The 25,086-nt window shown below is 43.5% G+C and overlaps 3 protein-coding genes and 2 pseudogenes across 4 annotated transcripts in view; 3 read left to right on the plus strand and 2 right to left on the minus strand.

Annotated features, from left to right (window-relative positions):
- The window catches only part of cdk10 (cyclin dependent kinase 10), a 108,792-nt gene that overhangs the window by 68,204 nt on the left and 15,502 nt on the right, over window positions 1–25,086 (plus strand). The window lies entirely within an intron of this gene.
- On the minus strand, window positions 136–23,982 carry LOC148335915 (uncharacterized). The gene is made up of 2 exons (XM_088298443.1): window positions 23,847–23,982; window positions 136–2,448 (listed from the first exon to the last, which is right to left on the minus strand). The coding sequence occupies exon 2, from the start codon at window positions 2,207–2,209 to the stop codon at window positions 1,694–1,696; it is 516 nt and encodes a 171-aa protein (XP_088154569.1). The 5' UTR covers window positions 2,210–2,448; window positions 23,847–23,982; the 3' UTR covers window positions 136–1,693.
- LOC148335916 (general transcription factor II-I repeat domain-containing protein 2-like) lies at window positions 2,756–9,984 on the plus strand. The gene is made up of 2 exons (XM_088298438.1): window positions 2,756–3,081; window positions 9,171–9,984. The coding sequence occupies exons 1-2, from the start codon at window positions 2,756–2,758 to the stop codon at window positions 9,982–9,984; spliced, it is 1,140 nt and encodes a 379-aa protein (XP_088154564.1).
- On the plus strand, window positions 10,043–10,987 carry LOC148335917 (general transcription factor II-I repeat domain-containing protein 2 pseudogene; annotated as a pseudogene).
- Window positions 16,247–21,434, minus strand: LOC148335918 (liprin-beta-1 pseudogene; annotated as a pseudogene).

Here is a 25,086-nt window from a genome sequence, read left to right on the forward strand (position 1 = left end):
AACTCAAGTCGGAAATACAAGTATTGCGGTCGGAGCTCGCAAATAATGCACTGGCAATACAAGCTGAAGTGGATCACATGAAAGTGGATATACAAGATATAAAGATAAAGATAAAGATGTCCTTTAATAGTCCCACAATGGGGAAATTTGAGGTATTACAGCAGCAAAGATATAGATCACACAGAATCGCCGGCGTAATATAGCTGTTAATATATAACAATAGCAGCAGACATTCATAAAAAGCATGCAAATATACACAGTATAAACGTATATACAACATATACAAGTGTAAGGAAACACTCCTTATGCCTGTCCATAATACAGAGGGGGAATGAATAAAAATGCTGCAATGATAAAAAATACTGAATGATTGAAAATACTGTAATGGTAAGAGTACTGAAATGATAGAAAATACTGCAATGATAAAAGTACTGTAATAGTAAAAGTACTGCAATGATTGAAAATACTGCAATGATAAAAGTACTGTAATAGTAAAAGTACTGCAATGATAGACAATACTGCAATGATAAAAGTACTGTTATGATAAAATATACTGCAATGATAAAAGTACTGCAATGATAAAAAGAATACTGCAATGATAAAAGTACTGTAATAGTGAAAGTACTGCAATAGTAGAAATACTGCAGTGATAAAAGTACTGCAATAAGAATACTGTAATGGTAAACAAAATACATCATTGGTCAATACTTAAGTACACCATTGGCTGAAAGTACAGTAGTAGTGTATTTTGCATTCTAGGACTGCACAATTGCACTAATGCCCGCCCGTTTGTAAGCCTGACCCAATGTTTTTGTTAAAAAGTCTGACAGCAGCCGGCAGGAATGAGCGGCGAAATCTCTCTTTCGTACAGCCAGGGTGTAACAGTCTATCACTGACGGAGCTGTGGAGTGTTCTCAGAGTGTCATTGAGTGGGTGGGCTGGGTTGTCCAGCATTGATGACAGTTTTGCTGTCATCCTCCTGCCCCCTACTGAGTCCACAGAGTCCAGGGAGCAGCCCAGGACAGAGCTGGCCCTCCTCACTAGTTTGTCCAGTCTCTTTTTGTCCCGGCCCGAGATGTCTCCTGCCCAGGAGACCACTCCATAGAAAATGATAGATGAAACCACAGAGTCATAGAATTTCCTGAGGAGTGTCCCCCGAACACCAAAGGACCTCAGCCTCCTGAGTAGGAAGAGTCTGCTCTGACTAGGGCTGGGCGAAATGACCTAAAATCAATATATTAACAATTTTACCTTGATAACGATAAATGCAAAAGGGGCATGAACATAGACAGAAAACACTTGGGGTTTTTTTTAAACACCGAATTTACCAACATGGGCAAAATGATGTCGGTCATTGTATTAAATTTCGGTAACGGTAAATTTTCGGTTTATCGCCCAGCCCTAGCTCCGACCCTTCCTATAGAGAGCGTCTGTGTTGTCGCTCCAGTCCAGTTTATTGTTCAGATGAACACCCAGGTACTTGTAAGTTGAGACCCTCTCAACGTCTGTTCCCTGGATATTCACCGGTGCAGGTGAAGAGTGCCGATGCTTGCAGAAATCCATCACCAGCTCTTTGGATTTCCCAGCGTTGATTTGGAGGCGGTTCTGCTGATACCAGTCCACAAAACCCTGCGTAACCCCTCTGTACTCCCGATCGTCTCCGTCAGTGATGAGGCCGACAATCGCAGAGTTATCAGAGAACTTCTGCAGGTGACAGGTTGTGGAATTGTATTTGTAGTCCGAGGTGTAGAGGGAAGGGAGCCAGACCAGTTCCCTGCGGCGCTCCCGTGCTGCAGAGGAGCACGTCAGACACACAGTCCTGTGTTCTCACATACTGTGGCCGGTTTGTGAGGTAGTCTTGGATCCATGTGATGAGGTGGTGGGCCACTTCCGCCTGCTCCAGCTTGTCTCCCAATAGGGTGGGCTGGATGGTGTTGAAAGCACTGGAGAAATCAAAGAACATGATCCTCACCGTGCCCCCTGCCTTCTCCAGGTGGGAGAGTGAAGTGTGGAGCAGGTAGATAATGGCATCATCCACACTGATGCCAGGCTGGTATGCGAACTGGAGTGGGTCCATTGAGGAGCTGACCAGGGGGCGCAGATGGACGAGGACCAGTCTCTCCAGGGTCTTCATCAGATGAGACGTCAGCGCCACTGGTCTGAAGTTGTTGAGCTCCTTCGGATGGGGTCTCTTTTGAACCGGAACCATGCAGGATGTTTTCCACAGCTAGTGGACTCTGCCTAGCTTCAGGCTCAGGTTGAACATGCGCTGGACGATTCCACACAGCTGGTCTGCGCAGGATTTAAGGAGCTGGAAGCTAATCCCATCTGGACATGCTGCCTTCCTCGCCTTCATCTTCCTCAGCTGGTTCTTCACCTGCGATGTTGTAAGGAACAAGGCTGAGCAGGAGGAAGTGGTGGTTGTCTGATGTGGCTGGGAACTGGAGCCTGTGGAGAGAGAGGGGGGAGAGAAGAGAGGAGCGAGAGGGGGAGAGAAGAGAGGAGAGTCAGGGGGTGAGAGGGTCTCGTCCGCAGTGGCAGGAGGAGTTGGTGGGGGCTGCAGCAGGGGAGCCTGAGCGGGGGCAGGCATTTGATCAAACCTAATGAAAAATAGGTTCAACTCATTTGCCCACTCCAGCTCCGCTTCTTCAATCGCTACAGTTATCAGTGAAGTCTTACATTTGGACTGGGATGTGAAGATAGATTGTGCACACCGCATATTTGCCACCAGAAATGCAACCGACCAAGAGAGACCATGAGTGATCGTCACGAATTACATTTTGATGAGGATACATCGGAGATTCTACGGAAGGCACGGAAAAATGCACTTTTGTCTCACAACGGCCGTCGAATTGCCATATACCCGGACTTCACCACCAACATTGCCAAGCCGAGGGCAGCCTTTACGGAAGTACGGAGATCACTGCAGGGCAAAAAAGGAGTCCGCTACGGTCTAATCGTCAAGCTTCAAATCACGTTTAGGAACGAGGACAAGGTGTTCGCGGATCCCCAAAAGGCACTGGATTACGTTACCAACGTCAAATTCCACATCAGAGATGGACGCCTGAGAATACCATGCATGTAAGATCCCTCATCAATTCATATACTCAATGTATACCGGTTTATGCAAGGAATGTAATGGTTAAATCCTGGTAGTAGATTTATGTTACATGAAATAGACATGAACTTAAAATATATTTTTTTTATATTTCAGTGAATTGTAATTTAATGTAGTTTAACACAGTGATCATGAATTTTTATTTTCCGTTACCCCTGTTCCGTATGTGTTTTGTCTCGTATTTGATAACAAAGCTATTTTCATTTTCCATGTCCAGTAACTGGTCCCTTACCTATGCTAAGACTTATAGTCCCGCTGTATTACTTGTTTTCATTTTGCCCACACTGTATGGTTGTATTTGCCTGAATATCATTTCAATTTGTACACATTGAAACCCAGCCCGTATAGTAAGCTCGGTTGCGCCCTCCAGCTCCCTCCTCTCGCTTTCAACAATGTTAAACCAAATTGTTGACTGCACTATTTTTGCTTGACCAATGGATACGTTGGAAGTTCTAAGCTACAATGTTTGGGGTCTTCACAGCCCAATCAAAAGAAAGAAAATATTAAAACAGGTGGCACAAATGACGTCATATAGCATTCCTACAAGAAACCCACCAATCTGATAAAGAACATGAGAAATTAAAATCATGGCTAGATAAAATTTATCACTCTCACCGATGCAGGAGAAAGAAAGGTGTCGCTATACTTGTTGACAGACAAATTAATTTTAATTTTACCCTCAAAGGATACTGATGGGAGCTATGTATTAGTGAAGAGTGTAATAGATGGATTGATGTGTCTTTAATAAATGTATATGCGCCAAACGTTGATAAGCCGAGCTTTATTAAGACACTGTTTGGTGTAATATTAGAACATAGTACCGGACTACTTCTGATGGGAGGAGACTTTAACTGTGCTATGTCCCAGCTGATGGATAAACACCCACATTCCAAAACCCCTCAATCCAAAACGCTCAGCAGCAAAAGCACAGAAGCAGGCCTGGTAGATGTGTGGAGAAGTAAGAATCCAAGAAGCAAAGACTTCACCTTCTATTCAACTAGACACACATACTATTCAAGAATAGATGTTTTTTTTTTTTTTTTACTCCAAAGCCGGATTTACATCGGGGAACAGATATTGAAATACTTCGCATTACCATCTCGGATCATGCACTTGTATTATTGAAATGGGATGTAGGACAGAGAACAACTAAACAATGGAGGCGAAACGCAACACTCCTTAATGATAACAAATTTATCTCCTTCATCCTAAAAGGATTGAAGATGTATCTAGTTGTTAATACAACACCGGAAACGAACCCTCTGATGTTATGGGATTGCTGCAAAGCTTATGTGAGCGGGCAATTTATTTCATTTACGTCTGCAAAGAAAAAAGCTAGGGAGGCTACACAGAAAGAGTTAGAGGATAAAATGAAATGATTAGAGCATGATCATAAACACTCAGCAAAAATCAGTGCACTAAATGATTTAATGGCACCCCGCAGGCAACTTAACAGCCTCTTGTCTGACAAGATTGAGGGAATCAAAGGATTCACAAATCAGATATACAATAAAGATGGACATTGGGCAAGTAAACTATTAGCAATTAGGCTGAGGCAGTAACGATCTGGGAATATTGTGCAGAAGATAAAATCACAAACCACTGTGGCCACAAAATCAAATTACCATATTTTTACGTTCACAGGACGCGCTGCATCAAAGGGCGCAACAACAAGTTGAGGGTGCTATTTCCGTATTTAATGCATATACTAGGCGCGCCGCACTACAAGGCGCTAGCTCAGCTCGCGCTAGTTTGCTCGCGCTAGCGCTAGCTCGGCTGTTCGCGCTAGCTCGGCTGCTCGCGCTAGCTCGGCTGCTCGTGTTAGCTCTAGCTCGGCTGCACGCGCTGGCTGGTGCCAGCTCACCAGGACTCAATCCCGTAAGAGATCGTTGCCAGAGGTATCACCCCATTTCAATGACAGATGTCATGAAACTATTAGGAACCATTGCTAATAACAATGATTCTAACCAATACAAGGTGTCTTGGCAATAGTCTACTGGACAACGTCAGGGTAGGGACTTCATGTGGTCACCACACTCCTTAGAGTCACGGTTTCAAATCAAAACAAAAAAAAAACTCAGCATACAAGCAAACAATGAAACAAAGAAATAAGATTAACACAAAACATGTATCTCTCATGCCATCTATATATCCAAAAGAAATAAAACTAACACAAAAAGATTATAGCAATGGCTTCTTGGGAGCCACTCAGCCTTAGCCAATTACAGCAATGGCTTCTTGGGAGCCACTTAGACTCAGCCAATCACATGGCTGTTTAGAGAGATGTGCATGGCTGTTTAGAGAGATGTGCTGTTGTGCTTTGGGCTTTTTGCAGTCCATTGTCTAAACCTGGGACGTTTCTTGCTTGCAATAACATAAATGATAAGACAGACTACAACATTGTGGACAGCTGCCCTCTTGTCCAGCTTTCTCCTACACCATCACCCAAACACAATAGTCACATATTGTATAAGTCACGGTCAATTTGAAGCATAGATGACTCAGACTTTGTCCAGAAGGGTGTGCTAACATGCACTCCGAACAGCCCAAAGAGTGAAAGGGTTGATGGTCGCAACTGATGCTTAGTCCATATAATGGGCGCGTCGCTTTACAAGGCGCTTTGATTGATTTGGGGAAGATTAGGGACTTTAAAGAGCGCCCTATGACCCGGAAAATACGGTAAATTGCTAAAGCCTTTGCAAAATTCTATGAATCATCATACAATAATAGTGGTACATGCTGCAAAAAACAAAGAACTTTCAGATTACTTAAAGCACATAAAATTGACTGAATTTACAGAATCAACAGCGGAAGAACTTGATAAGCCAATTGAGGATTTTGAATTTGAAATTAACCATGCAATATCATTGCTCAGCAATGGGAAGAGCCCAGGTACAGATGGATTCATCAATGAATTCTATAAAACATTTAAATATCAGTCAGCACAATTTCTTCTAAATGCATACAAATTTGCACAAGAGTCTAAAACTATGGCGCCACCATAGAATTAAGCAACTATCATTGTAATTCATAAAGGTGGTAAAGACTAGTGATGGGCCCAGCGACACTGAGGCGTCGATGCGCGCGCGGAGCTTCCAGGGCAAACCCCGTGTCGGTGCACGAACCGCTTTAAGAAAGTCACCTGACCACTACCAGAATCGTGTCGACACAGCGGTCGCGCGCAAAACTGTGTTCATAAGGAAGCGCATCTGTCAACAGGATGGACGCTCAAAACAAGCATCGAGTTATTGGCGCGTTACGTTGCGTTAAATACCCGCAAGATGGAAGAGGTCACTGTTGATGCGCACTCAGAGGTGCAGCGCTAATTGTCAGCAGGACACGTTTCATGTACGGAAGACCCGCTCTTATACTGGAAGTCCATGGAGGCAACGTTCCCTCACCTATTTATATTAGGCACACAGGCGTTGTGCACACCGGCCTCTTCAGTGCCTTGTGAGAGGATCTTCTCAAAGGCGGGGGAAATTGCCTCAAAAAAAAGAAATAGAGTGAATAACAAAACGCTGGAGAAACTAATTTTTTTAAATAAAAATCTTTAATTACAATGAGTCCATTGTCATTCACAACACTTTTACTTGGGCATTCAGACAGATGTTCTCTTAATTTATCAACTGCGTCTCGAATATCAAAGTTCTTTTTTATGAAATTGCGTGTATGTAAAAATAATGTGAATGCAAATGCCTAATCAGAATCAGAATCAGAAATCCCTTTGTCATTGTACTCAAGTGTGCAACGAGATTAGAGAGCTCCCCTCTCCAGTGCAATACAACAATAATTCAGTTAAATATATAAATTAGATAAATGAGAGAATAATTAGTGCGATGGAAAGTACAGTGAAACCCCGCTACTTCGCGGTTCACCTTTCGCGGGTTCAGTGCTTCGCGGGTCTAAAAAATATTCAAAAATTAAAAACTTTTTTGCCCGGGCACGATCGGGGCTCTCCATTTAGCTCCGCTCCGCGGGGGCATTGTAGTTTCGCCGAGCGGCACGACAGGCCGCTGGAGCGGTTAGACGGCCGGCGTGCACCGAAGAAGAGCGTGGGTGAAGAGGAGAGTGGACAAAGAAGAGCACGTTCCCCCGGGCACGATCGGGGGCGACGTTTCGCTCCGTTCTGGACCGTACGAGAGCTCCGGCCGGCGTGCGTGGCAGTTAAGCCGAAGAGGAGCACCTTCCGCCCGGGCACGAGCGGGGCGACATTTCGCTCCGTTCTGGACCGTACGAGAGCTCCGGAGGAGGCCGGCCGGCGTGCGTGGCAATTACGCCGAAGAGGAGCACCTTCCGCCCGGGGCACGAGCGGGGCGAAATGAAACCGAGTTCAACCGAACGGAGATATGCTTCGGGGGAGCAGGTCCGGCGTGCGTGACAATTAAGCCGAAGAGGAGCACCTCTTCCGCCCGGGCACGAGCGGAGCGTGAGGCTGTCAGTTATGAATGAAGAAATGAATAAATAAATAAATGAAGAATGCCACCTTTCATTTCACAGGGCACACCGGACGGCGTACCAGCAGGTAAAAGTCGAAGTAATTAAATAAATACAAAAAGAAGTAATTGAATAAATACAAAAATAATGGCTGGGGAATAAAAAAATAATAAGTTTTAATAATAATTTGTTTTTTTTTGTTATAACATGAATTTCACTCTCTCTCTCTCTCTACCCGTATTCTATATGGTGTAGTGTATACAGGTGGGTATACTGTATACCTGTATAGGTTTTTTTAAGCATTTTTGAAGGGGCGCCGCTACTTCGCGGATTTTCAGTTTTCGCGGGTGGTCTCGGTCCCCATTAACCGCGATAACCGAGGTTTCACTGTAATACGAAATAGAATATATAAAAACATCACGTCGCTAATCAATGGAATTGGATAAAATTAGTTTGACAGATCAGTGTCAGGTGACCCTGTGACCCCAGTGTCAACACAGTGTCAATACATTGTGTCACTGTGTCGAAACGATACAGGATGCCTCATCTACCCATCACTAGTAAAGACCCTACTGAATGCCAGAATGCCAGTCTTATAGGCAAATATTGTTGCTGAAAGGTGATATCAGCATATTAGCTGCAATTCTTGCCAGACGTGTCAATAATCAGAATCAGAATGTCCTTTATTGTCATTGTACTCAGTGTAAAATGAGAATGGAGAGTCCCCCACTTCAGTGCAATAATATAAATATTTTAATTAAATATTTCCATCCATCCATTATTTGTACCCCTTCTCCTCACAAGGGTCGCGGGGGTGCTGGAGCCGATCCCAGCTATCTTCGGGCAGTAGGGAGGGTACTGAACTGGTGCCCAGCCAATCACAGGGCACCAAGAGACAAACAACCTTCCGCGCTCACATTCACAATTTAGAGTGTCCAGTCAACCTTTCGTGCATGTTTTTGGAATGTGGGAGGAGACTGGAGTACCCAGAGGAAACGCGCGGTGGCGTGGGGAGAACATCCAAATGCCACACAAGAAGGCCATTGCCGGAATCGATCCTATGACCTCTGCACTGTGAGGCCATCATGCTAACCAGTCGACCACCGTGCCGCCCTTAAATATAGCAATTAAATTAATTAAAGATTAAATAATTAAAGCGAAACTATGAAATTATATAGATCAAACACATTATGTTGGAGTTGTGCAAGGTAAAGGTTGTTGTGTGCGAGAGTTCAACATGGGAGATCAGACTGACGACTGTCGTATCGTCAGCAAATTTGACGATGGTATTGTTTCCGTGGGGCGGGGCTGCAGTCATAAGTGTAGAGAGCGTACAGGAGAGGGCTCAGCACGCATCCCTTAGGGCATATGTGTCAAAGTCAAGGCCCGCGGGCCAGGTCCGGCCCACGAGAGGAATTTATTGGGCCCTCGGGATGATATTAATTTATTATTAGAACCGGCCCGCAGGCCGCTGGTGTTTCACATGCACCAAAACTGCATTTCCCATAATGCAACTGCGGCGTGCAGAGCGGGAGACGGGAGCATGGTGCGCAAGGCCGCCTCATTTCATTATTCATCAGCAGTGATTATTGTAACAGCAAGTGTTACCTTTCAGGTACCCATCAAAAATAGTGAAACGAAAGGTGGACACTGAGAACCGGGGATTTCAAACAAGATGGGAGGCAGAGTACATGTTCACGGAGGTAGATGGAAAGCCTGTGTGTCTTCTGTGTGGAGAAAGTGTGGCGGTAATGGAAGAGTATAACCTGAGACGTCATCATGAAATGAAACATGCGGACAAAGACAAGAATAAGGACATGGAACAAAGGCTTCAGAAGGTGAAAGAATTAAAACATAAATCTCGACAAGCTCTATTCAGAAAAGCCAAGTCACAAAGTGAGGCTGCTGTCAAGGCTAGTTTTATTGTGGCAAAAGAGATCGCTAAATCCACAGAGGGGGACTTTATCAAAGGCTGCATGCTTAAAGTTTGCGACGTAGTTTTCCCAGATAAAATGGAACTCTTTTTAAACGTGAGCCTCAGCAGAAATACAATTGCTGAGCGTGTAGACCAGCTGTCCATCAATCTAAAAGAGCAACTTGTGAAAAAGGAAAAAGATTTCATCTCATATTCCCTGGCTGTGGATGAGAGCACCGACATTTCTGACATTGCCCAGTTGTCAATTTTCATCCGCGGAGTGGACTCCAGCCTGAGTGTGACAGAAGAGTTTTTGGCGTTACGTCCTATGCATGGCACAACTACAGGACATGATCTTTATGAAGAGGTGTCAAGATGCATAAATGAGATGGAGCTTGCCTTGGGACAAACTTGTGGGTTTAACAACAGACGGAGCACCTGCAATGTGTGGACACAGGAGTGGACTGGTGGCGACAATACGGGAGAAGATGCTGGAGGAACACGCTACAGTTGAACTGATAGCTTATCATTGCATCATACACCAGAAGTCGTTGTGTAGTAAAGCCTAGAAAATGGAACATGTAATGAGCACCGTCACGCGCGCAGTGAACTTTATCAGAGCCAAAGGTTTAAATCACCGCCAGTTCAAAGTATTTTTGAGCAAGTTAGAAACAGAGCAGGGTGATTTGCCCTATCACACTGAGGTGCGATGGCTAAGCCAGGGAAAAGTTCTGCAAAGCTGTTTCGAGCTGCGCCAGGAGATCTGTATGTTTTTAGAAAGCAAAGGGAAAGACCCGACACAACTCCGAGATCATGCGTTTTTGTGTGAAATGGCTTTTCTGTGTGGTATCACGAGTCATCTGAATGCATTGAACCTGCTGATGCAAGGTCGAGGTTATGTCATCTCTGATATGTACAGTACAGTGAAGGCGTTTAAAACCAAACTAAGTCTGTGGGAGCCACATATGCGGAAAGAAAACTTGAGCCACTTTCCTACCTGTCAGACCATGAAAGAGAAGCTCTCTACCAGTGTGTTCCCGAGCGCACAGTTTGTTGATAAAGTTAGTGTACTGGCCGCTGACTTCCGAAGCAGATTTACTGACTTTGAAGCACAAAAAGGCAAGTTTGAACTGCTCAGCAATCCATTTTCAGTTTATGTGGAAAGCTCACCACCTAACCTCCAAATGGAGTGTATTGAGCTCCAATGCAATGACGCACTGAAGTCAAAATATGTGGCAGTTGGTCATGCGGAGTTTTCCCATTTCATTCCAGACACAATGCCCCAGCTGTGCATTCAAGCTGCTCAAACACTGTCTCTGTTTGGCAGCACATACCTGTGTGAACAACTGTTTTCTTTAATGAAGCTGAACAAAACATCACACAGAAGTCGACTTACAGCTGAACACCTTCACTCAATCCTGAGGGTATCCTCGGCTCAGAGCCTGACCCCGAACTTTGATGAACTTGTACAAAAGATGAGACACCACCAAGTATCATCCTCAGCCTCAAGCAAGTGAACATTACTGTGCAATAACATTTTGATTTTTTACTCCGCTAAAATAAAGAGTTAAAAATAGTTAAATATTTGTTTTCATGTGACTTTTCTTAAGAGAAAGTGTTGTTTTTCTCTTATTAGTGGATTTTTGCACTTTATTTTGTTTTTTTCACAGGCAGAGTTAAAAACTCAGTTAAAGTTGAAAAGTTTAAGTTAAATATTTGTTTTCATTGCACATGTGACTTTTCTTAAAAGAAAGTGTTGTTTTTCTCGTATTAGTGGATTGTTGCACTTTATTTTGGTTTTACTCAGGCAGAGTTAAAAACTCAGTTAAGGTTGTAAAGTTTAAGTAAAATATTTGTTTTCATTGCACATGTAACTTTTCTTTGAAGGTGTTGTTTTTCTCTGATTAGTGGATGTTTGCACTTTATTTTATTTTGTTTCAATCCTATTGTTTTAAAAATATTTCATTTGAGTGAGTGATAAAAAGTAAATTTAGCCTACTTATGACGTTTCATTTCCCTGAGAAAATAGACTGATGGTGCTTTGAATAATACCGCTTCATTCATTTAATGTGCATGTTGTAAGGATTTTATAAAGTTTGTCTTTTGTGCCAGTTGGAAATTAAAAATTATTGACAGAGCCATTAAAAAATAGTGCTTTATTTGTCCGATCCAATCATATATAATTATATATGTTAGGTTTTCAGTACGTTCAATTAGGTTCTCTCCACTATGTGTGATAATTTAATTTATTTCAATGAACATTCAATCAGTCCGGCCCTCGGCTTCTTGGCAATTTTTTAATTTGGCCCCCTGTCTATTTGACTTTGACACCCCTGTCTTAGGGGAACCGGTGCTCAGCATTTGGGTGGGCGATGTGTTGGGGCCGAACGTCACAGCCTGGGGTCTGTTGGTCAAAAAGTCCTTAATCCAAATGTACGTGAGGAGGGAGGCCGAGAATGTCCAGTTTGGGGTGAAGATGTCTGGGATGATTGTATTAAATGCCGAGCTGTAATCCACAACGAGCATCCTCGCATAGCTCTGCTGTTGTTCCAGGTGGCCCAGCACAACATGCAGAGCAGTGTCGATGGCGTCCTCAGTAGATCTGTTACCCCAGTATGCTAACTGGTAGGGGTCCAGTGTGGGAGGTAGGCAATCTCTGATGTGCTGGAGAACTAGTCTCTCAAAGTACGTATGATGACTGGCGTGAGAGTAACAGGACGGGAGTCATTGAGGTGGGATGTGGGTGACTTTTTAGGGGCAGGAATAATGATGGAAGTTTTCAAGCAGAAGGGGATGACTTCTTGAGCCAGGGAGCGGTTGAAGATCCTGCAAAAAACGTGACTACTGGTGGGCACATACTCTGAGGACTTTGCCTGGTATTCCGTCAGGGCCAGTGGCTTTCCTGGGGTTTACTGCCAGGAGCACACGCCTCACATTGTGTTCCTCTAAACTTTAGAGTCTAAAGTGAGTGAGGGGTTTTGAGGCATGGAGTGCAGTTCAGCTTAGTGATGGGCATAACAGTCTTTTAAGTGAAGTCAAGTCAAGTCAATTTTATTTGTATAGCCCTTAATCACAGTCTCAAAGGTCTTTACATAACCACAATTGACGTCCACTGATCTTAAAACCCAGGAGGCCAAGGAAAAACTCAAAACCCCGTTTGGGGAAAGGTGAGAAACTTTGAGAAGGGACCACAGATGGGGTAATCCCCATTCCAGGATGACCAGGCTGCAATGGATGCCAACTGGGCAACATTTGACACATACAATGATGCTATACAATATTAGATGAGATAATGTGAGAGTCAATTAAATGAAGTGCTGCAGGAAGACTTCAGTGGAGTTGGTCCTCATCCAGGGCCGTAATATCCATGGCAACATATCCGAGGATGAGCCTTCGATCTTCTACCGGTCAGTTGGTGTAAAATCAGAACAGCCACTTCCAAGTGAATCTTTATCACCTAATTCCCAAGCCGGGGAATTGTGAACAGAAAAAAAAAAAGAACAGAAATAGTAAACAGGCCAACAAGTAGTTCAACGAAGTGCTGAAATATAAGGAAATCAGAAGAGGCGCTGCATGAAGACGACATCGGCAGAGCAGGTCCCTCCCCGGTTGGTCTGTGCCGTAATCTTCATAGCAGGTCACCATCACCTAATTCCCAAGCAGGGGAAGAGGGGGCAGAAAAGAGAAGTGGCAGTAAACAGGCCAACAAATAATTAAATTAGATGCTAAAGTATATAAATAAATTGATCAAATGTCGCGCTGCAGGAAGACGACATCACTGGAACAGTTGCATGCCCAGTTGGTCAATGCCTTAAACTTCCTAGTGGGTCACCGTCACCTAATCCCCCAGCCGAGGGAAAAGGGGGCAGAAAAGAGAAGAAAAGAGAAAAAAAGCGGCAGTAAACAGGCCAACAAATAGTTCAACTAAATGCACAAGAGTATAAATGCCTCTTTAATAGTGTTTTGAACATTTCTACTGAGGTGGCGCCTCTAATACCTGAGGGTAGTGCATTCCAAAGCATTGGTGCCCGAATAGAGAACGGTCTAGAACCTGCGGACTTCTTTTTGGCTCGCGGGATCACTAAAAGACCAGCATTTTGTGAGCGAAGGTTTCGGGACGGAACATATGGTACCACGAGGTCAAGGAGATAGGAAGGTGCGAAGCTGTGCAATATTTTATAGGTAAGTAGCAGAACTTTAAAATCACATCTCAAGTGGACCGGAAGCCAATGCAAATTGGCTAGTTTCGGGGTAATATGATCAAACTTTCTCGTCCTAGTCAAGAGTATAGCTGCTGCATTTTGAACTAACTGCAGACTTTTAATACTAGACATGGGCAGACCCGAGAGCAAAACGTTACAATAGTCGAGGCGAGACGTAACAAACGCATGGATTCAGATTTCTGCTTCACAAGTTGATAGAATTGGGCGAATTTTAGCAATGTTACGCAGATGAAAAACGCAGTTCTAGTAATATTTTTAATGTGCATTTGAAACGACATAGTTGCCGAGATTTTTTGGTGAATCCTTTTGGGCAATATTACATTTATCGATACTCAGAGTGGTGTCTTTGAAAAGGTACCGATGACGCGCTGGTCCAATGATCAGCATCTCGGTTTTATCTGAGTTAAGAATTTTTGCAATAAACGGAAGATTTGAAACCGGCCGAGAGTTGTTGAGACTCTCTGGGTCGAGGTTTGGTTGCTTAAGTAGCGGTCGGATAACGGCGGTCCTAAAAGCTGCTGGTACTATACCTGTGGTAAGTGATAGATTAATTATATTTAAAACAGACGGTCCTAGGGTTGTAAACAGTTCTTTAATTAGTTTGCCAGGAAGCAGATCGAGCACACAAGTTGTCGGTTTTGCCGCACTAACCAATTTTGTTAGGCTTTCAAGAGATACTTTTTAAAATTGAGATAAGGTTATCGGACAGTTATTAGCCCTAATGTCCCTATTAACACCATTTAATCTCATCACAAAAACACTCAATCTTCTGAGTAAAGAATTGCATGAAATTGTGAGCTGAATAGGAAGAGCTATCTGCTATAGCTTTGATTATGGTCAGAACGATGACAATGAGCCAAGACTTCAAATTTGATAAAGTAATGGTCCAATATAGTACTAGTATATGGTAATACAATTATTTTTGAGGATGCTAAGCCTCGGGTTAATACCAAATCTAACGTGTTACCATTTGTATGCGTTGCTTCATCTATTATTTGCGTGAAACCAAACATATCAATTATTGTCTGAAACGCCACGGTAAGTGGTTCCGACGGGAGATTCATATGAATGTTGAAGTCGCCCATGATAAGTATATTATCCGCATGAGTTACTAAATCAGCTACAAATTCAGAAAATTTATCTAAAAAGCCTGAGTAAGAGCCAGGGGGATGGTAAAGAACGGCAAGATAAAACGGCAGCGTGGCTGTGGATCGCATAATGAGAACTTCAAATGTTTTAAAGGAATTGCTAGGACGAGGACTAAGTTTTAGATTAGATTCGGAAATGAGGGCTACACCCCCGCCTTTCTTTTGAGGGCGCGCAACATGCAAGCTCACGAAGTTTGGAGGCGAAGCCTCATTTAGCGGTAAAAACTGATTCGGTTTTAACCAGGTCTCGCAAAGACCAATCATGTTAAGATTATGGTCTCTAATAAGGTCATTAACTAACTAGGCTTTTGATGAAAGCGATCTAATATTTAAAAAACGAGTTTCAATAAAATAGGTTTATCTAAGTTATTCCGCGCGACAGGACTACTGGTCATAATATTAAGGAGATTGCCTTGCCTAGGTCCCGGATTGTACCTCGAGCAACTATGAACGTGGCGAGAATTTCAGACGGTCGGAATACGATAGTTATTTATCAGCTTTCGAGTGCTATTATTGTAAGAGAACGGCTCGTCGTCGATAAGACCGACCGAGGAGGAATGCCTAAACCCATCATGTATTGCCACCTCAGTAGAAATTATATCAGTATGTGATGCAACAGCGTATGTTGTGTAGGGCTCAAATCTAGAAGAAAAGCTATGTGTTTTGTCTAAGTCTAGCATAGTGCTAGTTAGCTCTAGCCTTATAGACTCCATACCCTTCCTTACAGGCTCACTATTCGCCTGCAACCCGACCTGCTCTAATATGAATAGTCATGGAAGGCTCAAACAATAATCTATGTTTCTAGAAAGAGTGAAGGCGCCTTCCCAGTTAGGGTGAAGGCCGTCCATCCTCAGCAGGTCAGGTCGGCCCCAGAAAGAAGGCCAGTTATCTATAAACTGCAGTCCCTGCTCACGACAAAAACTAGCCAGCCTCTCATCATTGCCTCTCGCAGGCAAGGGGCCAGAGACAATTACTCGATGCCGACTCATCTTTCTGGCGAGATCACAAGTCCTTGCTATGTTTTTCTTTGTGATCTCTGATTGCTTCATCCTAGTGTCATTGGAGACGACGTGTATCACTATATCTGAATAGCTAGCGTTGTTTGCACTGCGCTGGTGTCTCGGTGTCATTAGAATCAGTTCATCAAAAAGATTCGTTCAGAAGAATCGTTCACCGAATCGTTCGTTATTTTGGAGGACATAACACATGGCCGTCACGCGCTCATTTTTTTTTTCACACGTTACGAAGTGCAGTCTTGTCAAATGAAGTGGATGACTGCATGTGTGGTTGTTAAACGTTTTGTTGCGCTGAATTAAAAACGAGAATTAACAAAACACTCGACCAAACAAGTTTTGAAATGAAAGTACAATTTAATGGCAAAACGAAGCATTTTGCTGAGCTCCACTTGATTATATAGTTGCGGTAGACAGAGAGGATAATAATATTTAAGTGTACATTTGTGCTATTTAAAATGTATTGGAATACATTTTTTCCAATGAAGATGTCCCCTATAACAACGTCATCACAATCTGCGACGGACTGTAAGTTTGTCATTCGCTCTTGTTTTCATGCGCTTGCCCCCGGTACTTGGATAGACTTAGCTTTAGCCGAAGGCTTGCAGAAACGGATGCCAATGAAAGCTTGTCCTCACAAGCACGAAAGGAGTGCTGTTGGTGAGTGGTTCCTTCCTTGCCGAATTGTGACTCATTCACAACAAACAGCGTTCACTGAAGCAATGGACGTGAACAATCCAATTCCCAAAGATACCAAACGGTTGAGTGGCTTCAAATGGCGCAAAGATTACATCAAATATGTCGGTATATACAAACCGCACTCCTTGCATAATCGATACGAATTAAATTATCATAAAATAATTCATCTCCTAGGTAAAGATTTGGAGCAAGGGACTTCGACGCTTCCACTTTGTTTACTGGGATGTATTGAAAGCATCCGCATGAACGTTTTACCCAGAGCTGTACTTATTTCAAATGTTGCTTGTAGTCATTCCAAAATCATCTTTTGATCAACTGGACAGAATGTTGTTGACTTTTATCTGGCAAAAAAAAAAGCCCCAGAATCATTGCTTAAAACACTTCAACTGTCTCTAGCAGATGGTGGGCTCAAACTTCCAGATTTAAGATATTACTTCTAGGCAGCACAGGTGAAGCCTCTGATAGCGTGGATCCGAAATGACACACAAACACGTTGGCTTATCATTGAGAAAAGCCTGTGAGCTGAGCCATTCGAAAATCTGGCCTTTGAAGAAACGGCTCAAAAGTAAATGTCAGTTTGGACAAAAAATACATTAAAAACTTGGAAAAGAATACGACTCACTTTCAATCTTACACGACAATTTCATTGTTAGCGAACATTGGACTTATGAAGACCTTCGACCCGAACAACCTTGGCTATAGAATTGGTCAAATATTGGGCTGAGTTATTTATATCAGCTTATTCAAGATGGCAATCTTAAAACGTTTGAACAACTTATAAGTGACTTTGCTCTCCCGAATGTAGACTTTTTCAGATTTTTGCAGCTGAGGTCTTTTCTAACAACACCCAGAGAGTGGGAAAAAATTAGAAGACCAACGTCCTTAGAAACGTGTCATATGACACAAATAAGTGAGAGCGGTGGGAAAGTTATTAGTAACTTCTACAATGTGTTTCTCTGAATGACTGATCCTGACTCCTTACCGATAAAAAGAAGATGGGAGGTGGAGCTGAATATTGTGATACGATACCAATAAATACTTGGGGTGAGATATGTACGGGCACATCTTGCCACAAATTCAAACTCGTGGCGCGAATTTAAGTGGAAGGTAATCACCAGATTTTTTTGAGAACAACAGAAATCACAGCCAAGATGGGACCTACATATAATAGCTCTTGTTGGAGGAAGTGCGGCACAGATGTGGCTACCCACAGTCAAGAAAAATTAAAAGCATGTTGAAATTACGAATGAAAGAAAATACAATGGCCTGAACGGGCATAAATTGTGTATATAGCACAGCTTGCATGACACCATTATAAATAAAGAAGAAAAAATAAGGAAAATGTTTCACAACACACTGGGACACCACCAGAATTGACCAAAGTTAAGACCATTTAGCATAACGCTTTGGAGACACCACCAGAATGGACCAAAGTTAAGGCCAATGAGCATAACGTTTTGTAAATACTGTTAAAATTGACCAAAAGTTCAACATCATCCAATCAGAAAATGGGCATAGTCTTGAAAAAACTGTATAATAGCTGTTGCAGCGCCTGAATTGATTTAGACCTTTCTCGTCATCGGTGAAGAACTGTGTCTGCTTTTTTTTTTTTATTAAATAAACTCTGTGTGATCAAGTCCGAAGCCTGGAGTCCAGCTTCATATTACTCCGAGTCCTTTTTATACTGCTTCAATAAGGCATGGCGGATCCCAATTGTGCTGCGATCTGTTTTAGTATTTCCCTGTGTCAGCCCTTCAACCCTCGCACTCTCTCTCTCGTCATCTCAGGGCGGTTGCTCCCCTCCCGGCGCAGTGTGGGGTGACCTGTTGGGCCACTCTGGGCTGACACGACACTAACCTATGTGTAAATTTTAAATTAGTCAACTGGACCTGGAATTGTCCATGAATTGGCTAATTTGCAAGCTAACTGGCTGATAAAATAGTCGGTAAACTAAGCCAGCTGTTGAAAAACTCAAACGTGAACACAGGAATCCTGAAAAAGTTTCATAAATTAATCCATTGAAGCCTTAGAAAAAGAACAGAAAAGCTCTATCAGTGTGTCATTCAATTATTACAGTTAAATGACCATTGTAGCTAAGTTGTTTGTGAAACTTACCAATGAGCCTTGACAATATTGAGTACTAGTCCAATAGGTAATGAAACACTGGCAATGTGTATTTCCTGTAATTTAATTCAGAATCACTGTTTCTTGATTTTGAAAAATGTTTATGTACTAGCCAGTATACTAGTGGGCTAGTGAAGTATTGATTGCTTGTTTGCCTGGATTGGCTTGACGCGCTGGCGGCTTTGTTACCTGTTGTTGCTTGCCTGTGTCATTCATTAGAAAGTCCATGAGTAGTTTGCTAAAAAGTACGGTTTATTTATCAATCTTCAATCTTAAAATCACTCTAAAACACAATCCATAGGGTTGTACGAACTCTGCCAAAGCGGTAAAAACCTGTATGCCCTTTAAATCAATACCTGTCCACTCATTCTTCCTCTTCCCTTATATATGCTCAATCACAGTCGACACAGTGCTCAACAAAAGTAATGCATGCACACGTTTGACCCATATTTGGCATCTACACACCGGCCCCTAATTGGCATGGTTCACAAACACAGCAATTCCCAAAATATTTCCAAAAAAGAAAAAAGGGATTTACATTTTTTAGAGCATTTTCTCAATTTCACGCCTCTCATAATACCATGTACATCTGCATGAACTTCCAAGACGCTTTTAGTCTCTGGGTCATTTTACAGTTCTCTCTGAGTCATCCATCTGGTCCTGCCTATCAAGGTCATCCTCGTTGGTCTGGAGCTCAAAGACTTTTTGCAGACTTCGCCCCTTTGGCATCTCCACATCCATGGGACACACATACTCCTCTTGCTTTTCTTTCATCAGACTGCCAGAAATACCAAATGACAGTTTCCTTGGCTTGATCCTGGTGGTGACAGTCAGCAGAGTGTTGTACAGCATTCCAAGACAGTCCTGTTTAAGTTGCTGGGCCTCTGAAGCAATGAGCAGGTTGAAATGTGTGGCCAAGTGGTGAGACAGCAGAGTCTTGTTAGGTGGCGAGTAGATGTTGACTAGCGGCGGCATGGTCTCCATGCTAAATCTTGGCTCTAGCACCATTAAACCCCCGTCCAGGATGCTGCCTCTCAGGTTGGGAGCACATCCAGCCAGGCGGGCAGAGCGCAGCCACTCCATGACCCCGTAGTTGGTCCGCTGAGAAATATCTGTTCTTTTCTTTTGAGCCAAAAGCCTGCTGAGCCGCTGCAGCCTCTTCCGGTGGAGTGGGTGTTCAATGCTCAGTACCCTCTCCAGGTCCAGCTGGGAAGCCTTGAGCAATGCCTGTCCTGAGAAGATCCACACACGTGCCATGTTCACGTAAAGACCAAGACCTTGCGCTTGTAGCTGTTCGCACACCTGTTCCGTTGACCAGCATGTAATGGGAGCGTCCACATCACTTTTGACCTGCTGGAAATCACGGGACCAATCTTGTCTGGCATCAGCCATGGCTCGCACTCCATCCCTCTCAGAATCTTCAACTGGTGGGTTGTCATCCAAACCCAATGCTGCAGACTGGCCCTGTTTAGGCTTGCCAAATAGTTTAATTCCTTTAGACTTTTTCTTGCCCTCTGGAGTGGTGTAAAGCACATGAGTGCAGTCACTGCCAGCCAAACTCTTAGGTAGCCTGGTCAAATCTGTGCTTTGGTCCTCAGTCTCAGCAAGATTCCCGAAGCCTCCAGTCCTCTTTCCCCCACGCAGTTTGAAGAAGCCCTTTACAAGAGATAAGCAGGCCTCCTTGAACCCAAAGCTGTCTTGTCTGTGGTGACAAGCGAGGCTTCTCATCCGTTTGAATGATATCTTCATGAGCGTTCGCCTCACCCTTGCTCCTTTCTACAAGATCATGGATGACAGACTGGCCTGAATCTTGACTGTCGTCTACATCTGTCGCCACAGACTCCTTGACCTGGTCAGGATCAGAAGGTATGGAAGAAGGAGAACGATCACCACACAGACCACTGAGTATCTCCAATTCATCTGCATTCTTCCTTGGCTTTTCACCATCTGTAAATTAATTTGTGTCTACAGACAAATGGTTTGACAACAAGCATGAACCGGTTCCATCTGCATGAGATGCCACACATGCATTACCAGTCGGATTTTTGTTTTTCCCTTGAACTGATACCACCATGTCCTGATCTTTCTTGTACCTCATCAATGACTGTTTTAGTTCCTCAATCGGCCCTTCTGTTCATTGACCTCCATCAACGATTCAACTGCTTTCTTCATTTGCTGTACTTCCACATCTCTCTCTTCAGGATCTGCAATGCTTGAGGTCACAGCTTTGACGCCCATCTCATTATGTAACTTGGCAGATGTTTCCATTATGTTGAGAATCTGTTGGTCTTCTCTTGACATTTTCTGTTTTTCCATGTGATTCTCAAAGACATCGTGGTTATACTGGTTCCTCAGCAGCTCCGCCAGCCTGCTGACACCAATTCTATTTACAGATATAGCGGAAGCTTCCATCCTACTAGTCAGATCCAGTGGGCCATTTACCACCCAGCCAAGCACAGTTTTGACAGCATACGGCCCATTTCCTTGACTGTTAATAACTTCCCATGGCGCCAATAGCTTGGGTGCATTGATACCGATCAACAGGTCGACCTTGGCTTGAATGGATGGCATCTGTACACCTGACAAATATGGCCATTTAATGAGGTCTTGAGATGTTACCATATCGTCTGAAGTGGATGGAACTGTGAGCTTTCCAGGCCGGCCACCTCGAGATTAGACAGTGAAAAAGCAGGACTCATCTTTGTTTGACCCATTGTTCGCAGCAGGACTTGGGATCTCTTTCCAGGGAGGTTCAAGCTATGCATCAGCTGTTCAGAGCAAAATGTTCCGGTGCTTCCTGGATCCAAGAATGCATATGTTAAGATCACACAGTCACCTTTGGCAGCTTTTACTTTAACGGGCAGCACTGACAACATGGTGCGACAATTGCCGGCCCCTGTATGTCCACAAGTTGTGTGAGAAATGGGAATGAGCGCTGGTGTTTCCAACTCTTGTTGAGGAGCAGTTGCCTGGTGATTTATGTGCAACACTGTTGGATGGTTTTGCTTGCAAATGTCACATTTCAATCTTGCATCACAGTCACGGCTAATATGTCCATGACGAAGGCAGCCAAAACATAATCCTCTTTTCTTCAAAATAAACAGTTTGTCTGTGTTTCTTCCTTCCGAACTGCTTACAATTTTCCAGCAAATGTTCCATTGAGCAGCAAACACAGCGACCATCTTCATAGTGTGGCCACCACGTTCCCCTTCACTCTACTGCCCGGATGTGACTTGCCTCGACCTATTGATGTTGAGTTAGGGCTGTAGTCATGCAGATCTCCAAAGAAAGGGTCCGAAAGAATTCTTACGTGCCGCTCTATGAATTGTACCATGTCAACACATCCAGCTCTGTATCCTGTCGACTCCATGATGTCATGAGCCTTTCCACACCAACGTTCTCTTAATTTATAGGGCAACTTGGCCAAGATTGCCCTCATGTTCACAGGCATGTCCAGTTCTTTTCTTGCACATACTCCAGCTCTTCCATGATGTTACAGCAGCCGCGTAGAAATAGGGAGTAGCTGTGAAGTGCCATTGTGTCATCCGCTTTTATTGCTTGCCATGACAGAGCCTTACTAATGTATGCAGTGGTTGTTTTGTAAGGATTTCCAAAATGATCCTGGAGCAAAGCCTTGGCCACAGCATAACCCTGATCGGAAGCCATGTGTTGACAACTTTGCACAAGTTCTTGAGGTTGACCTCGGGTGTATTGCTCCAAATAATACAAGCTGTCTGTTGCGGTTGCTTTACTTTCCACTCCTTGCTCAAATGCTTTGATGAAAGTTCTGTAGTGCAATGGATCACCATCAAATATTGGAATGTCTCTTGGTGGAAGTGTCTTTGAACTCTGTTGGTTCATTAAAGCTGCTGTAATGTCAGTTTGTCTGCTCGTAATGGTCAAAAGGTCTCCAGGAACCTGTAGAGGGGTTGGATGAATGAGCTTGCGCGTCATTTTGTGTTGACTGTACCTTTTTTTTACTTACTTCCATCGGTTTTCCGTTTTGCTCCACTAAAGGGGGCTCCTGATTTGTGTTCCTTTTGCTTTGTTCCAGGAGGTGATACTGTTGCCTTATATTTGATGAAATCAATTTCTTTGGCCTCATGTCTGTGGCTTTATTTTCCATTTGTGGCATCCTTAATCTCTCCTTTTGTTGTGCTGTTTTTATGTCATTATCATGATGGGGTTTGAACTCTTGGGCTGTGGGGTTTAAACTTTGTCCATTCATTGCTCCATTTTTCTTTACAGTTGAATGTGCTTGTGACTGGCCCTCTTCATTGGCATTATAAATGTCCATCCGCGCTTCAAATGCCACCAGTTCCGCCTCTAAATCAAGCATCTCCATTCTTCTCCTTAGTTTTGCTTCTTCTTCTTCTTCTTCTTCTATAGCATGTCGTTGTTCCAATATTTTCACACGAGCCAGCACTGCAGCTCTTTCTGCTGCTGCCTTTAGCTTAGCAGATGAAGCAGAGGACTTGGTATTTTTTTGGCTAACCTTGCTGCTCATGTTTGACACACTATCTTCAGGAGAGACTTCGTCATTACCATCACTTTTATCGGTTTCTTTTATGATTTCTGGTATTTGTGTTGAACTTTGAGAAAGCCATAGATTGACCTTTGAAAAACACTCATTGTTTAGGATCATTTTGACTTTAAACCATATTTCATGCTTTTCACCCTCTTCAACAGACAACAAACCCATCATTGAATCATGTACATTTTTAGCATCAACACACAACCCTTTCAACTCATCAAGACCATTTATCACCTTGGTTTTATCACCACGAGACATGAATGCATTCAATTCGCTTCTAATTTTACTTGCATTATTACGTTTACATTTTCTATTGTTTGTAACTTTTCAAGTTTATCAAACAAACCCTTTTCTGTTAATTTAACAATACGTTTTTGAGTTCCCGAACCATTAAGTACTTCATTTTCATTATTTGTGTCCATGTCCGAAGCACTAGCTTCCATTGTACGTGCTAGCAGTAAACGCAACGCAAAGTTCAGTTCAGGTGATCACGCGAAAGTTTGTCAATGAGTCACGTGATCTAGCGCAATTTGTAGAACCGCAACGCTCAAAGTAACTTTAATGCACGTAGCATTACCAATGCATTGGATTTTTTTGCACACAATTGGCCATCGAAAGTATAGCGCTACATATACCTCTCGTTGGGCGCCTTAACTGTAAATCCACACGATGACGTCGGTGCTCCAATCCACTCGGTGGTCAGCAGCGCTCCACTGGATAAGGCATGTTAGCAACCACCACAGCTGGTTGCGAAGTTTGTCAACGCCGGCTGCCTGCTCCTCCACACACCGGCTTCCCAGATCGTCCCATGCCGTCTGCGTTGCTCCCACTGATTCGTCGTTTCCTCCAACACAGTCTGTTGTTGGGCAGGTTTTGACAGTGTACTAGTCAGTATACTAGTGGGTAGGGGTGCAACGATACGTGTATCTGTATTGAATTGTTCGATACAGTGGTCACGGTTCGGTGCACACTGGATCGAACAATACGCAAAATGTTATGATGATGAGGAGCAGCGCTGTCTACTCTACTTTTTATATGATGCATTGGCTCCATTCACTTTACGTTACTGCCCATCCCACATTCATTTTGGCCCAAGCTGCATGGGAAGCTCGCGAGTGGTTGCAACATGGTTACAAGCATACCTGAAGTGGAAGAAGCTCCACCAAACTTCACGTCTAACGTTTGGAAGTAATTTAGTTTTCAAGTATGCACCAAATGGAAAGCGTGTCGTGGACTACAAATTCAACAGTAGGTCGCAAGTGTCACACAACGCTTACAGTAGGTCGGTGGAAGCACAACAAACATGGTAACATTTGTACGCCAACATCACTTCGATGTGAAAATGAGTGGAACGTCATAAGGTTCCGGCGCAGACCGATTTCACCAATAGTGCATTTCCTCATTTGTACAACAAGACGAGAGTCACCAAATTTGGAAAGAGACCTATACAGTTGGGTACCTTTTATATCAGTGTGGCCTCAGCCTTCACACAAATAGTTTTTACATACCGTTTATAGTGTACATAGTTCCAACTTAACTTTAACCCGGGACTTTAAGTTTAAGTTCGTCCGTCCATCCATCCATTTTCTGTATCGCTTCTCCTCACTAGGGTCGCGGGGGGTGCTGGAGCCTATCCCAGCTATCTTCGGGCAGTAGGCGGGGGACACTCTGAACTGGTTGCCAGCCAATTGCAGGGCACACAGAGACAACCATCTGCGCTCACACTCACACCTAGGGGCAATTTAGAGTGTCCAATCAACCTGCCATGCATGTTTTTGGAATGTGGGAGGAAACCGGAGTACCCGGAGGAAACCCACGCAGGCACGGGGAGAACATGCAAACTCCACACAGGATGGCCGGAGCCGGGATTGAACC

This window comes from Idiotropiscis lumnitzeri, chromosome 6, assembly GCF_059441095.1.
Source record: "Idiotropiscis lumnitzeri isolate Australia: NSW breed Sydney's pygmy pipehorse chromosome 6, RoL_Ilum_1.0, whole genome shotgun sequence".
NCBI lineage: Eukaryota > Metazoa > Chordata > Actinopteri > Syngnathiformes > Syngnathidae > Idiotropiscis > Idiotropiscis lumnitzeri.